The 15800-nt window shown below is 40.2% G+C and overlaps 1 protein-coding gene across 1 annotated transcript; it reads left to right on the top strand.

Annotated features, from left to right (window-relative positions):
* Positions 1-409: 409 nt before the first annotated feature.
* Positions 410-12781, top strand: TYRP1 (tyrosinase related protein 1). The gene is made up of 7 exons (XM_057406236.1): positions 410-876; positions 4232-4554; positions 5881-6085; positions 7071-7238; positions 8420-8599; positions 11675-11821; positions 12371-12781. The coding sequence occupies exons 1-7, from the start codon at positions 495-497 to the stop codon at positions 12574-12576; spliced, it is 1611 nt and encodes a 536-aa protein (XP_057262219.1). The 5' UTR covers positions 410-494; the 3' UTR covers positions 12577-12781.
* Positions 12782-15800: the final 3019 nt, after the last annotated feature.

The raw sequence follows: 15800 nt of genomic DNA on the forward strand, positions 1-15800 counted from the left end.
GAAAAGGAAGGCAGGGGGGTGGGGAAGGGTTTGAAAGAAAAGGTTCAAAAAGCTGGTGCCTTAGACAAGTTTTAGCTTTTTGTGGTAATGAATTAAATCTGGCTGGTATATATACAAAGTGAATGAACATTTAGGAAGCACTTAGAAGTCAGTGAGCTCTAGATGATTACTTTCTTTTGTGCAGATAGTGAGAGAAGAATATTAGTGTCTGCAGCCAGATTTGTTCACTTTTCCAGTTAGAGTGTTGAAGTGCAGGGTTTCAAGGCATTTCGGGGGGTGGAAGGGGCAGGCTGGAGGTTTGTATCACTCGTTTTTATTCTTCTCTCTCTACTCATTCTCTCTCTCCCCAACTCCCCCCCGACACACTTCTTCCCCCCCCCCGTCCTTTCTCTCTCTCTGTAGGGCGAGCTGGGTATCCCATCGCAGGACCGGGGACGGCACCGTGCACTGCCGGACAGCTCGCAGGAGGAGCCAGCGTTGCTGGACCTGCTACCATGCAGCTCCCTGGGCTGCTGCTCCTCTCCCTGCCACCACTGCTTAGCCTGCTCGGCCAAGCTGGAGCTCAGTTCCCTCGCCAGTGTGCCACAGTTGAGTCCCTGCAGAGCGGCATGTGTTGCCCAGACTATTTCCCTGTGTTTGGGCCAGGTACTGACCGGTGTGGCGTGTCTACGGGCCGGGGCCGGTGCGTCCAGGTGACTGTAGACTCAAGACCCCATGGCCCACAGTACATCCATGATGGGAGAGATGACCGTGAGCAATGGCCAATACGCTTCTTCAACCAAACCTGCCAGTGCAATGGCAACTTCTCTGGTTACAACTGTGGGTCGTGTCGCCCTGGCTGGACGGGGCCCACCTGTACCCAGCGAATCAATATAGGTAAGAGCATCAGAAATATGACATGAAAATTGCCTATTGGCAGCGCTTGCTTCTAAATGCACACGATGTATTTCTTTTCTTTAAAATAATAATTAAAAAAATTGCCCCTTAAATTTATTCAGAAAATGTACATTGCCATAGGGGTCATTTAGGCAGCTCCTAGCTGAATTGTTGAAGCCTGCATTTACTGCCTGATAGAAGGAAGACACAAAACCTGTACTGCAGTGCAGGACTAGGACCAAGTCCATTAAAGAACTGGACACTTAAGTTGAAAAAACTGTAGCCTTTGGAATTATTCAAGAGTAAAAAAATGCATATTGTGTGTATGTAGATGTGTGTATGTGTGTTTGTGAGTATGTCTGGGAATAATACCTATCTAGATATCATGATTAATACCTTGTGACTACTTTAATTCTTTTGATTCAAAATCCCTTTAAACATTTCTAAACAACGTGCTTGGCCTTGTAAATTTTTACTTAAATGCTTCTGTCCATGTCATTAAAAACTTAGCTCCTAACAGCTGTTCAGATTAATCAGCACAGGTGCTGGTGGCCATTTCCAAGAGTTCTTCAGTTGTTTAGTCCAGAATGTCAGTCTACAGACATCTAAATCTTTTTAATGGTTATGAAATTCCTGTGGGACTGGAAATTACTGAATATTTTTGGCAAATTGGAAAAGACAAGCAGGCTTGGGGACAGGTTGTCATTCTCAAGTCAAAATTGTCTGAATGGACAAGATTTCAGTCTTTGTTAGTGAAAGTTTAAAGGTGTTACTGAAATGCTGTAAATTCCATAATCCCCCAGATGAGTGATAGGTCCTGTTGACATGAGAAACAACAAACACCTCACACAAATGTACAGTGTCTCTTGCCGAAACCGAAATAAGCACCACCACTATTTTCAGAAGATAAGAAAAACTCCATGAATGTGAGTGCTTGTTCAAGCAAGGATTAACAAAGGACTGCTTATCTATTCAAAACCTTAACAATAAGATTCCTTAAAAACAACTTATTGAGGGCTGTGGCAAAGACCTGAGGATTTTAGTCATCCTTTGAGCTCCAAGAAGCAAACTAGAAAAGTATGACTCATGAACTGGATTTGCTAAGCCAGGTTGCACCCTCTGATGTGCTGCTCCATTCTCGTTAACAATGCTGTTAATTCAGAAAAATAACCAAGAAATAAATGTTAATATACACAAACTTAGCAAAGTAAATCTGGAAGTAGGCAAAAAGCAGTGTTAGCTGATTTTCTAGGGCATACAAGAGCACTTTTTACTTTCTTACTTATTAAATCCTTTCCTACTCAGTCAAATGAAAAAAAAAAATCAGATTTACCATGCATGACAACATGAATGTCCTGGGTTCAGCTTTTTCTCCTTCTTAGGAGCTGGTGTAAGTGCTGTGTTTTTGACTTTAGTTTGGGAACAGTGCTGATAACACACTGGTGGTTTCAGTTGTTGCTAAGTAATGCTTACTCCAATTAATGACTTTTCAGTCTCTCATGCTCTGACAGTGAGGAAGGGCACAAGAAGCCAGGAGGAAGTAGAGACAGGTCACATGACCCAAACTAGCCAAAGGGATATTCCATACCACAGCACATCATGCCCAGTATATAAAATGGGCAGAGTCACCCAGAAGGACCCAGTGCTTGGGTTGGGCTGGGTATCGGTCAGCAGGTGCTGAGCAATTGTATTGTACATCACTTGTATTTATTGTTTTCTTTTCCTTTTTCCCTTTTAGTTTTATATTCTCTCCCCTTGTTATTCCCCTTATCATTATTACTACTGGTGGTAGCAGGAGTAGTTTTGTGTTATACCTTATTTACTGGACTGTTCTTGTCTCAACCCATGGGAGCTGCATTCTTTTGATTCTCCTCCCCACCCCTCCAGGTGCAGGGGGAAAGACGGCAGGGTGGAAGTGAGCTAGTGGCTGCATGATTCTGAGTTAATGGCTGGGCTTAAACCATGGAAGTCCTAAACAGGGGAAATTAGCTTCTTATTATGCTTTGAGTTTCCACATAGAAGTCACTTCTTTTTCTCATCCATGGAACTGGACCCAGCTACTCAGACTTCAGAAATAATTGTTGGATTACTGTTGGCATATCCACATAAAATAGCTGTAAATTGTAATCTGGTGCCATTGTATCTTCTAAATTCATGCTTAACTTTAATAATAGTCAATTTCTTTTACTGTGGTTCAGGCACATATTTTGAAAAATGAAAAAGTTAAGTTGCCTACGTAAACCAAAATTAGATGAATATTTTTAGTGCTGTGCTTAAAATCAGCCACAAAAACCCTTCAATGACCAGAGCTACCTATCAGCTCAGTAGTTCTAGAAAACAGAAAAACATGTGTCAGGATACAGAGTCCCTTGGTGAGATTCATGTTTCATAAAAGTAATTCTATAAACTCTAGTGAAGTCAAAATATCCCCCACTGAATTAACTTCATATAGGGAAATGCAATTCAGTTTTATTCTTCATATTGATTCATGCTGAAAACTTGTTGCTTCTTGTATCAACACAGTCTATCATTCATTAGGACAACTACAGATATTACAGTATTTTTTTGAATGAAAATGAGTGTATGATGAAGAATAGGTGTGAGTTCTACCTGTGTCTTAGTCTAAACTTAGTCCAAAATCTCCTCAGTCCAGGTGAAAGAGTGCTAGATTGGAAGCAAAGTGATGTGAATTCTGTTCCTCTTGATGATATACTGGTATTTCAACAAGTCAATTTTCTTCCTTGTTTCACTGTTTATGTCCAGACAATGATATTTTTAAATGGTTTTGAGATATACTGCTAATAAGGTCTAATATATGGCTATTGTTTATAATGTCAGGTAATGACACTAAAGACAGATGTTGCACTGTGTGAAATTTACCACTTACAATTCACTGATGAATCTGCCATTTTTCCTGCAAAGTTTTAAGCATAAACAACATACTGCGCCAAACTCTCATGTAGCAGAGCTTCTGAGTATTATAAATTGCCATATAGTATTATTTTCTTGCAAAGTATTACCACAGGAAACATTCACTATATTAGATGAAGTTCTAAAAGGTTTTGCATGACAAAATGTCTGTTATTTCTCTCACAGGATGGAAAACTAATCTGTAACAAAGCTTCTGAAAGCACTAACCCCTCAAGTTTTGGGGGTTTATTTTGTTCATCCTTTCTGATTATAAATAACATTTTCTATTTATGTTCAGTACTCTGAATTGCTTTAATAAAAATGGATGAAAGCTTGAACAAAAGGGGACTTACATGGAATTATTAGAAGCGAAAGTAATTAGTCCTGTGAGATCAGACTTAAATGTTTGTTACTTCTGTAACTTGCTTCTTCTATATCCTTACAGTCAGGAGGAATCTTTTGGATCTGAGTGCAGAAGAAAGGAGGCGTTTTGTGAATGCTTTACACCAAGCTAAGGTGACAGTCCATCCTGACATTGTAATTGCCACACGAAGACGTGAGGAAATATTTGGACCAGACGGCAACACACCACAGTTTGAGAATATCTCCATTTATAACTACTTTGTGTGGTCTCATTATTATTCTGTCAGGAAGACTTTCCTTGGTGTAGGGCAGCAGAGTTTTGGAGGAGTTGATTTCTCTCATGAGGGACCAGCTTTTGTCACGTGGCATAGATACCATTTACTGCAGCTTGAAAGAGACATACAGGTAAATTTCATGTTAATGTTAAACCATTAGCAGTGTTCATGCTATGTTTTGTACAGTTAAAGAACTTCTCACATTCCAACAGGCCAAAATTATAGCAGTTCTTTCTATGCATTGAAATAATTCTGCTTCAATTTCTCTAACTCTTTTGGTATACTAAACTGTGCATTTAGGTTTTAGACTGTCGTTATAGAGATGCTAAAAGTATTTCAGAGTAATGAAAAATGTAAAAGTTACATTAAAATCTCCTGTAAAAATAGATACAAATTCTAGAAATATCCGTAGAAGGCATTTTATTGGACCTAGAATTGTTATTGCCAGTGTTATTTTTAATATCAAGGCCCTGCTTTTGACTAAGTTAGGCTAATCAAAGCAGCAGAATTTCTAAAGAAAAGTACTACAGAGATGTCTTGGGGATTCAGAATCACATTTTATTTGTATAATTAGTGTAACTGGTTAGAAAAATCAGTGTTTTGTTATACTCTATTCCACAAACCAGTGATTCTCTTGTTTTCTTTTCCTTGTGCGGACCTATCTATAAAAGGAAAACAGTATTTTATGAACCATCATCCTTCTTAAGAAGAGCGTATTAAGTGTTCAAGGTCAGATTTAAACAGTCTTCAAGTGATAGCTTCAATGGCTCTGCCTCAGGCTGAATCACAAACTTCCTTCAAAAACTCAGATTTGACATTAGTGGCATTTCGTTATGTGCAAGTCCCAAGGAGTTCTAGATCTCTGTGATTTAATATATTTTCCTATTTATACTGGTAAATGTGATCATTAGTAAAGCTACTCTGGCTGACCAACACATCTTGGTATACAAATACTGCGAGCCAGGACACAGAACACAGCCCGGACTCCAGAACTGTTTAACTCCAACCCATACTAGAAACAAACAATGACAGTTTGAAGGGCTAGTAGCCCTTTTTCCTTATTTTTCCATTTTCTCTTTTTTTTTCCACAGTTGTCTTAGATATTCTGTGTGCTACAAACAGGCCTTTCAATATGTTGGGAAATGGGGTATCAGTATTAACTGATGTTTCTCACTACTCACAATATAGTTTCATGGGAGAATTACTGTCCTATTAATGAGGGAGACCCATAACTCAATGCAGTAGTCTAACTACCTGTTCTTTGAAAAAAAAGCATCAAAGTGAAAACCTACCTAAAGCTTTTAAGTAGAATTAATAGATTTTCCATAGATTTTCTCCCCTCCATAGAGGCAGGACTCTGACTCTTACTAAGATGTATTTTTAACATCTGCTTAGCAATGAATACTATAGCTGTCTGGGTCACACATATATTAAATGTCATATTTGTGTGGTTTAGAACATGCTTCAGGACCCCACTTTTGGACTTCCCTACTGGAATTTTGCAACAGGACAAAACACCTGTGATATCTGCTCTGATGACTTGATGGGAGCTAGAAGCAATTTTGATGTTTCTCTTATCAGCCAGAACTCAATCTTCTCTCAGTGGAGAGTGATATGTGAAAATGTAGAAGACTATGAAACTTTGGGAACCATCTGTAACAGTAAGTATGACTGCTGGCAGATATTTGGAAAGAAAATCCTTTTGATCATAAATAACTATAATAATTTACATTGCAATGGCTTTTCTTAGGAAAAAAAAAAAGGTATTAAAGTGGTTTTGAATATTCTAGATCCAAGTTTCATCAGTCTTCTGAGATAGTACATACCTATTATCTATGTTTCACTGAGGGTCCAAGCAGTTCAAAATTCAATCAGGAGCTTGTAGCAGAGGAAGACCTAAATGCTTTGACTTCCCTTTTTATATAGCATCTATTCATCTCCTCTGCCATAAATAATTAAATCTGGCAGTGTCATTTCTTAAATGAAGCCTGAGTTTTCTTCTGACTACTCTATTTATCACTTTCATGGCATTCTACTCCTAAAAAGAGAAGAACTAATGAATCCCCATGTTAACTATGTGGAGCATATTTTCAGTGTGAAGAATACTGAATCCTAAAATATTTACTTCAGCTACAACTAAGAAAATCACAGCAAGACTATTGTATATTCATCATCTGCAAGCCATAACTCAGCATCTCCATGGAAATAGGGTGGGGAAATAGGGAAAACACCACAGTATTTGGTTAGCTACCTAAAGAATTAGCTGTAGTCCTTTCCTCAGCTACTCTCTCAGGACATCCTTAAAACTTTTTTTCTGAGTCTCATCAAGAAATCACATTGAAAAACTATAGAAAAATTTCCCAGAGCACTTAGAGAACCACAGATTTCAGTGAGAGGCTTACAGATGTTTTGGGTTTTTTTAAATCCTAGTGCAAAGGATCCAGCACGCAGGACCCCATGAAGATTCAGATTCTTTACCTGACATGAGGAACTGACCTATTCATCACTACAAACACCATTGGGGGGTGGGGGGTGGGGGGAGGTGGGGATTTTCTTTTTCTTCTTCCTGGTTTAGCCATTAGAAGGATGCATTCTGCAGCCTACAGTTTTGCATCGGTAGTTTTCTCTCTCTTCTCTCCACCCCAGGCACTGAGGGTGGTCCCATCCGAAGAAATCCTGCTGGAAATGTTGCACGGCCTATGGTACAGCGTCTACCAGAGCCTGAGGATGTTGCTCAGTGTTTGGAAGTTGGTGTATTTGACACTCCTCCTTTCTATTCTAATTCAACAGACAGTTTCCGTAACACAGTAGAAGGTAAACATAGCAAATAAAAAGACCTAGAACATAGCAAATAAAAGGAACTAGAACAATGATAAATAAATCAAGGAAGTAGGCTTGCCATTTTTCTTGTTGGAAGTATGAGTTTGGAAACAGTCTACTGGAGAGTAAAAACACATTGCTCTTAAAATTAAGTATTAGCCTAGTATTAAGTGGAAATAACCTCTGGGTAACTTACCTCATAACTTATGTCAGTTCTTTAAATGCATAAAAGCCTGAATAGTCTGTCATTGGTGTACTATGTAGCTGAGATCAGGTCCTTTCAACCTAGTAATAGGTTGCCATTGCTGAAAACAGACAGCCTTTGTCTGCAGATTTATGCAGATGCATCCTTAAATGAGGCAAACAGGTGCTCAAAGCAGTTACCCTTGTATCTCCGGCTCTTTTGAAGAGGCATAACTCCTAAAATGGGGAGGATCTGCTCCATTTTCTTTTTCTTGGAGAACAAAAACAAGAGTCTGAACCAACCATTTAAGAATCATAATCATAGACTCACAGAATGGTTTGTGTTAGAAGGGACATTAAAGATCATCTGGTTCCAACACCCCTTCCATGGGCAGGGATACCTTCCACTAGACCAGGTTGCTCAAAGCCACATCCACACTTCAGGGATTTCTCCTGTTTTCAAGTTTGGCCAAAGCTTGAAAACAGGAGACGTTTTCATGACACTTCAGATACTGACATCTGACATAAGGGTTGAGACTTGCTGGGTACCAACAGAGTTACATAGGGTATCGTCAGTGAAAAAAAGCAAGTTTATGAAGCTTTCTGAGATGTGTTCACAGTAAGCATGTATGGAAATAAAACAGCTGCCTTATTAGAAAATATTTAGATGCAACTATTTCAATTATGTTGAAAGATATGTAGGTCCCAAATATATACCTTTGTTTTCATGCTATGTTTTATATGGTGTTTTGGCCACTTTTGCATTAGAACCCGGCAGCCTTGCACTCCACATTCTCAGCATTCTCTTGCAAAGGCTACTGAAATCTAAAAATTATGCATGCCAGGGACATTTCTCAAATTCCAGTACATAGAGAAATTGTTACTAATTTATGTTAAGCAAAACAACACAACATAGTAGCCTTTCAGAGAGAAACGTGTCCAGATGATCTGCAAGTCTTCACTGGGATTTTTTGTGTTGTTTGCATATTCAGGGTACAGTGATCCTTCAGGGAAATATGACCCAGCAGTTCGAAGTCTTCACAACTTGGCTCATCTATTTTTGAATGGGACAGGAGGACAAACACATTTATCACCAAACGATCCTATTTTTGTCCTCCTGCACACGTTTACAGATGCTGTGTTTGATGAGTGGCTGAGAAGGTATTCTGCAGGTAAGATGCTGTCATGGACAGAGATGGTATGGGTGGCTGTCAGTCTTTGTAGACACATGAGCTCAGCTGTTTCTTGTGGGGCAGAAAGATGCCCCTAAGATTAGGAGAGAGGACTGGAATTTTAACTAGTTAGTGTAGTTAACACTAGTAATAACAATCAAGTTCCTTTCCTCACCCCACTGACATACATTTTCAAATCACTGTCTCTGAAGACACTTGGCCAGAAATACCAGGTACAATTCAAGAAATCAAAACGTGCAGATATATCATCTGCATAGAGCAAAGACAGCATAACAGTAGTTGGAAGGTCCAACTACTTCACAGACATTCTGTCACTGTAAATAATGGAAAATGGAGTAAATACCTATGTTTTTGCCGAATAAGATCAGATATCATGCACACCCCAAGAATTAATTTTGACAACTTTTGTTATTTACCACCAGCATACCATAACCATTTCCATATCCTTTCAAATGATGTTTACTGTTGCTGCCCTTACTTCTTTAACTCCAAAAAGGAGAGTGAAAAGGAATAAGGGAGGAAAGAGAGGGAAGGAGGAAGGAAAGACAGAACCACAAAAGCACACAGAATCACAGAATGGTTAATGCTGGAAGGGACCACTGGAGGTCATCCAGTCCAACCTCCCTGCTCAGGCAGGGGCATCTACAGCACATTGCTCAGGATTGTGTCCAGATGGCTCTTGAATATCTCCAGTGAAGGAGACTCCACAATCTCTCTGAGAAACTTATTCCGGTGCTCAGACACCCTCACAGTAAAGAAGCTCTTCCTCATGTTCAGGTGGCACTCCTGGTGGTTTAGTTTACGCCCATTGCCTCTTGTCCTATTGCCTGGCACCACCAAGATGACTCTGGCCCCATCCTCTTGACACCCTCTCTTCAAATATGTATATATATATTTATCTGATTTTCTCTGAGCCTTCTCTTCTCTAGGCTGAACAGGCCCAGCTCCATCAGCCTCTCCTCATTTGAGAGATGCTCCAGACCCTTAATCATTCTGTTAGCCTTTCTCTGGACTTGCTCCAGGAACTCCATGTCTCTCTTGTCCTGGGGAGCCCAGAGCTGGACCCAGTACTTCAGGTGAGGTCTCACCAGAGCTGAGTAGAGAGGGAGGATTGCCTCCCTTGAGCTGCTGGCAACGCTCTTCCTGATGCAGCCCAGGATACCATTGGCCTTCTTAGCTACAATAACTGGCTGGCTCATGGACAACTTGTTGCCCACTAGGTCCATCTCCACAGAGCTACTTTCCAGTAGGTCAGCTCCAGCCTGTACTGTTGCATGGGGTTTCTCCTCTTCAGGTGCAGGACCCTGCACTTTTCTCCAATTTCAAAAGTCTCCTCTCTGCTCATCTCTCCAGCTTCCCCAGACCCTTCTGAATGACAGCACAGCATTTTGGGCTATCAGCAACTACTCCTAGTTTTGTATCATCAACAGTCTTGCTCAGGAGGCACTTTATCGAAGTCACTGATGAATAAGTTAAAGAATACTTGACCCATTATTGATCCTTCGGGGACACCACTAGTTACAGATCTCAAACTAGACTCTGTACCAATGACCACAACTCTCTGAGACCAGCCATGCATCCAGTTTGCAATCCACCTCACCATCAGCCAGTCTGCAATCACCTCATCCAGCTTACCTATGAGGATGTCATGGAAGACAGTGTAAAAAGCCTGCCTGAAGTCCAGGTTGACAACATTCACAGCTCTTCCCCTCATAAATCCAGCCAGTTGTCCCATATTAGAAGGCAAGCAGGTTGGTTAAGCATGATTTCCATGCTGACCACTCTTGATCACCTCCCTATCATCCATGTGCTTAGAGATGGCCTTCAGGATGAGCAGTTCCATCACCCTTCCAGGAACTGAGGAGAGGCTGACTGGCATGTAGTTCCCAGAGTCCTCTTTCTTGCCCTTGTTGATGACTGGGCTGACATTTGCTTTCTTCCAGTCCTCAGGCATCTCTGCTGATTGCCATGCCCTTTCAAAGATGATCTGCATATTATGATAACATTGCTATATTAATCCCAAGCGCCTGTCCCTGCTTTCACCTCCTGTATATCTCCTGCTCGTATGCGAGTTTTGACAGGAGTTCCTTGTTCATCCATATGGGTCTCCCCTTTGATTTCTTTCACATGGGTATGCACTGTTCTGGAGCCTCTGGCTGGAGGAAGTGGTCTTTGAACTAGCTCTCTTGGACCTTTCTTCCCTCCAGGAACCGTTCCCATGGGATTCTTCCAAGAAGGTCCAAATTTAGCTTTTCTGAAATCCAGGGTTGTGATTTTATTTATTGCCCCACTTTCTGCTTGCATGATAATGAACTTCACAATCTCATGGTCACAGAAGGAAGGAGCTCCAAAGAAAAAAAAAAACAAAAATAAAAAAGGGAGATTAGCATCAGTGAACTGGGGAGAGAATTCTGTGTAATGTCTATGCATTAGTTTGCACGAAGCAGCTGTATTCCTTTTAGGACAACCCAGCCCCTCTTCCTTCTACAGAAGACAGATTCTGTTGCACAACTGAGATTTCTTTGTACAGCTCCTACGACCTGCTTCACATATTTTTCCCATGTCAGAGAGCAATTTTACCATAACACTGCAAAAAATTTTCCAGTAGAGTTCATATCAGCTGCTCTCCTGAACTGCATGAAAGAGCTCTTCATTACTATTACAATCAAAGCCAGACTGTAGCAAAAAGGTTTTCCAATACATACATATTTCTCCTTTTCCGTGCAAGAAGAAAAGCCCAACACAGGCACAAAGTTTTACAATTTACTGGTGGTTTCTGTTAAAATACAGGGTTATCATTAGTGATCTTGCTTTTGGACAAAGCAGAGCCTTTCATTCTGGATCTGTCACACTGGAAAACCAATCCTTCTGCATTAACTTCAGTTAGGAACAAAAGAAAAAAAAAGCAAAAAGAGGTACTCAAAACCCTGGCTCACTTTCCGGAAAAAAAAAAAAAACAAACAAACCCAAAAAACAACCAAACAAAACAAAACAGAGAGTAGGGCAAATTATTTTGATTTTATTTACCGAAATGTGATTTGACTTTCATTTTAGATATCTCAACTTATCCACTGGAGAATGCTCCTATTGGACATAACCGACAGTACAACATGGTGCCTTTCTGGCCTCCAGTTACCAACAATGAAATGTTTGTCACTGCACTGGAAAACCTGGGATACAGCTATGAAGTTGAGTGGCCAGGTGAGATGTCCAACCCATGCTCCTTTTTTTCTCATCACGTCTTTCTCCCTTGAAGTTTATGGATCAAATTAACAAAGTTGCTTCAAATTTCACAAATAATACTTGATGCCTTTGTAAAGGTCTATTTATTTTCCTTTCTTTACAAATCAGTTATGTTTAGGATTTAGTATAGACAAATAGCTACTGATTACAGATTGTTCCTAAATGAAGCTCCCACTATCCAGTTTTTGGAGAAGTTCTCATTTGGATCTAAATCTTGCAGAAGGTCCTTATTCCTATAACTTATGCCTCCATTAAATCACTACAGAGAATGCAAATCCCTCATAAACCAGATGTCACAAGAAATATCCAGGACTGTTTTTAAACTCTAACAAGAGAGACTGAAATTTTCTCACATTTTGGAAAAAAATATTATCAACCAAAATTTGAACTAGTTCTATTTCACAACTCATTAAATAATGACAAATAGAGAACTTTGGTCTGCTTGGTCTGATGCTTATACATATAATTCACATTTACTTTTAATAACTTTCTTTTTCCTTCCTATAGGTCGGGCTCTTCGTGTCACAGAGATGATAACTATTGCAATAGTGACTGCACTGGTTCTAGTTGCAATTATCTTTGCTGCTGCCGCGTGTATCATACGTGTCAAGAAACATAAGGATGAGTTGCATCAGCCTCTTCTTACTGACCAGTATCAGCACTACTCAGATGATTATGATGGTATACCGACACCAAGCCAGTCTGTTGTTTGAAGCACTTTTCTGCATCTGACTGAAACTGTTTATTTTGCTGTATTTCTTATATAGTGGTCATCCATTTGCTTTAAAATAAAGAGCATAAACTGCCTGCTGTCTTGATGTTTGCTTCAGACTTCATATCTTCTTTCATCACACCTAGGCTTCAATAAGTCACTTTTGCAATACTAATTCTGTGCTGATTTTTATAGAATTGCACTAACTTTTTAGGGCTGCAAGCCTTTTTTATGTGTATTTCTGTAAAATCTGGTAAAATTTAGTTAACTTGGTGACAGCCAATGTCATCTGACCTAGCCACTGTACCCAGGTACTTTTGTGAAATGGTCAAGTCCAGAATGGGACAGAAGCAGAATCCAAAATACAAGTAAACACCCTGGCTAGGAGAGTGAAAATGTGGTTCAAAATAGCCAGCATGCCAGTCAAGAAGCTATAAAGGTATTCTGAAGGCAACAGTGTGTTTGGAATCAAACTTTATTCACAGAACATAGTTTTGGTCTTATTGTTGCTTTTAGGTAGATCTGTGAAAAGAGATTCACCACTGAGAAGGCACTCCAGCATTTGGACACTTCAGCTGTATGTTTGAACACAGCTGCTGTATTTGAAAGGACAGCTGGGAGCAGCCTTCTTTTTATTTTGATTTTGATTTTTCACTCTCTTGCTCCCTTCCTCTCTCCTACTGTCCCTGTGTCAAGGCATTCTTCCCAGCAATGAGAGACCTTGCTTCAATTCTCTCCTGTGGGAATTTAAACCCATACCTCTTGTACTTTGAGAGAAGTCCCTACATATTATGGTGAAAATAGACTTGGAAAAATAGTCATATGCAACTGCTGTTGTATTTATTCAGCATAAGTCAGTAGGAGAGTAAAAAACTGACATTTATCTTTTTACAGGCTGAGGTAGGGCTTCAGGAATCTGGTTTGAAGACTCACCTCCTCTCTCTCATTATAATCGGGTACCAATAAATTGTCTCTGTCTTCCTATGGTGGCTTATTGAATCTAATTTAGCAGTTATTAGCTGACATACAGAGACGTTCCTGAGTTCAGACTACTGAATCCCGTATCATGTACTCAACTCTCTAATTGTCAGACTATAAGGTCAAGATGTCACTTGTCTCTCTTTCTGCCTGACCCTAGCTTCAACAGACATGGCAAGTAATTTGGTTTCATAGAATCATAGAATAGTTAGGGTTGGAAAGGACCTTAAGATCATCTAGTTCCAACCCCCCTGCCATGGGCAGGGACACCTCATACTAAACCATGTCACCCAAGGCTCTGTCCAACCTGGCCTTGAACATCGCCAGGGATGGAGCATTCACAACTTCCTTGGGCAACCCATTCCAGTGCCTCACCACCTTTACAGGAAAGAATGTCTTCCTTATATCCAATCTAAACTTCCCCTGTTTCAGTTTTAGCCCATTACCACTTGTCATATCACTACAGTCCTTAATGAAGGGTCCCTCCCCAGCATCCCTATAGGCCCCCTTCAGATACTGGAAGGCTGCTATGAGGTCTCCACGCAGCCTTCTCTTCTCCAGGCTGAACAGCCCCAACTTTCTCAGCCTATCTTCATATGGGAGGTGCTCCAGTCCCATGATCATCCCCGCAGCCCTCCTCTGGACTTGTTCCAACAGTTCCATGTCTTTTTTATGTTGAGGGCACCAGAACTGCACACAATACTCCAAGTGAGGTCTCACAAGAGCAGAGCAGAGTTTCAATCTAACGCAGCTCTCTTTGACACAAGTTACCAGGCAAAAGCAAGGGTCATGCCTTCTATGCACTGGTTAAGCTCAGTGGTATCAGTGAGTACCAGCTGTGCCCAGAGCACACTTACCCAGTTGCACGGAGATAAGTAATTTATACTTTGAGAATAATGTAAATAGGAAGACAAGTACTCTTTGCTAGGTGAGTGGAAGATGGGTTATAATCTTAATCCATTTTACCAAGCATGGGGCATGGACAACAATAAAAATTCACACACACAGCTGATGTTCAGGAAGGAAACTTTCACCTGTGGCACTCATAGTACCCAGGAAAAGGAGACATAGGTCTTTAGTTGCATTCTTGGTTTTACTTACAGTCTAGCCAATCAGTCTTTCAGGTACACAAGCAGCAGCTTGGATTTCAATTTAAATGTTTGTCTCTGCCATTCTCGCTTATACTGAGCATCAACTTAACAAGACATCCCCTTTAGTGATTTCAGTGGATTAAAGTAGGGTGCTCTAATGCACTCTGGATTCAGGTCAAGAGACCTGGATTTTATTCTTAACTCTGTTACTGACCTGCTGAATGTTCTTAGCATATTTTTACCTCTGTGACTCATTTACGAAGTGAAGATAATACAGCTTCTTTTGTAAAGTGTTTTTACTTCAGTGGATGGAAAGAAGCTTATAGAAGCTTGATAAGAGAAGGAAAATGGCATGACAAAATCAGACCTTGTGAAGAGGACGTGAAGTATTGCAGCCATTCAATTCTCAAGGCAAAAAGCATACACTCATGTTTTGAGCAGGTCATAAGCCTTGTGGGTCAGAGAATGAGAAAACATGACTGCTATAAACAGCTGCCACACATTAATAAAGGAAGCAAGGTAGATTTTTACAACAGGCTTAACAGAAAATGAACAGCAAGCACAGGAATTAAAGAGGGATGGAAAGCGGAGAACTGTGTGTGTGAGACCCATTATTGTTAAGAGTCTCACAAGTTCTTCCTTCTTTGGTCACTAGTTGCAGTACTCTGAACTATGTCTAGGTGTGGGTAAAAAGTTCCTGCCGTTCATTGAAGCTGCATGGTGTTCCTGAGCTAATCTGATACGGAAAAACTGTTTTAGCTTTGCAATCTGAAATGTCCAGCATATGAGAAAGTTGAAAAATAAAAATAAACACCAGAAAATTGAGTGTACGATAACTATAGGCTTTCACTTGTTACATGGTGGCTAGAACAGGTAGCAGAAGTCAGGAGGATGCAAGGAAGTGAAAAGCTGGAAAAAAGTACCGAGAAGTCCTAGGTGCAGCAATTATGAAGTATGTGATGTCACTTCTCCCTGTGACTTCTACTCTCTGTTCTTCTCATGAATGTTTATTTATATAAGGGATGCATAAAACAGATGTAAAGGATATCTGAGAATGATGAGAAAATAAAGCAAAGTTCAAGTTGAATTGATGATTATGCCAAAAGGAACTGTGACATAGGTAGCAAAGGATAGGCACCATTAAGGGAAAACTGAA

The sequence above is a fragment of the Pezoporus wallicus genome, unplaced genomic scaffold (genome assembly GCF_028554395.1).
Source record: "Pezoporus wallicus isolate ANWC-B61680 ecotype Strahan unplaced genomic scaffold, APGP_CSIRO_Pwel_v1 contig_2132, whole genome shotgun sequence".
In the NCBI taxonomy this organism is placed as follows: domain Eukaryota; kingdom Metazoa; phylum Chordata; class Aves; order Psittaciformes; family Psittacidae; genus Pezoporus; species Pezoporus wallicus.

Bases quoted from the DNA above. Each gene is read 5' to 3' on its own strand.
- TYRP1 (XM_057406236.1), top strand. From the start codon at position 495: ATGCAGCTCCCTGGGCTGCTGCTCCTCTCCCTGCCACCACTGCTTAGC. The intron at 4,555-5,880 runs GTAAATTTCATG...TGTGTGGTTTAG, and splicing joins AGCTTGAAAGAGACATACAG to AACATGCTTCAGGACCCCAC. The intron at 7,239-8,419 runs GTAAACATAGCA...TTGCATATTCAG, and splicing joins TTTCCGTAACACAGTAGAAG to GGTACAGTGATCCTTCAGGG.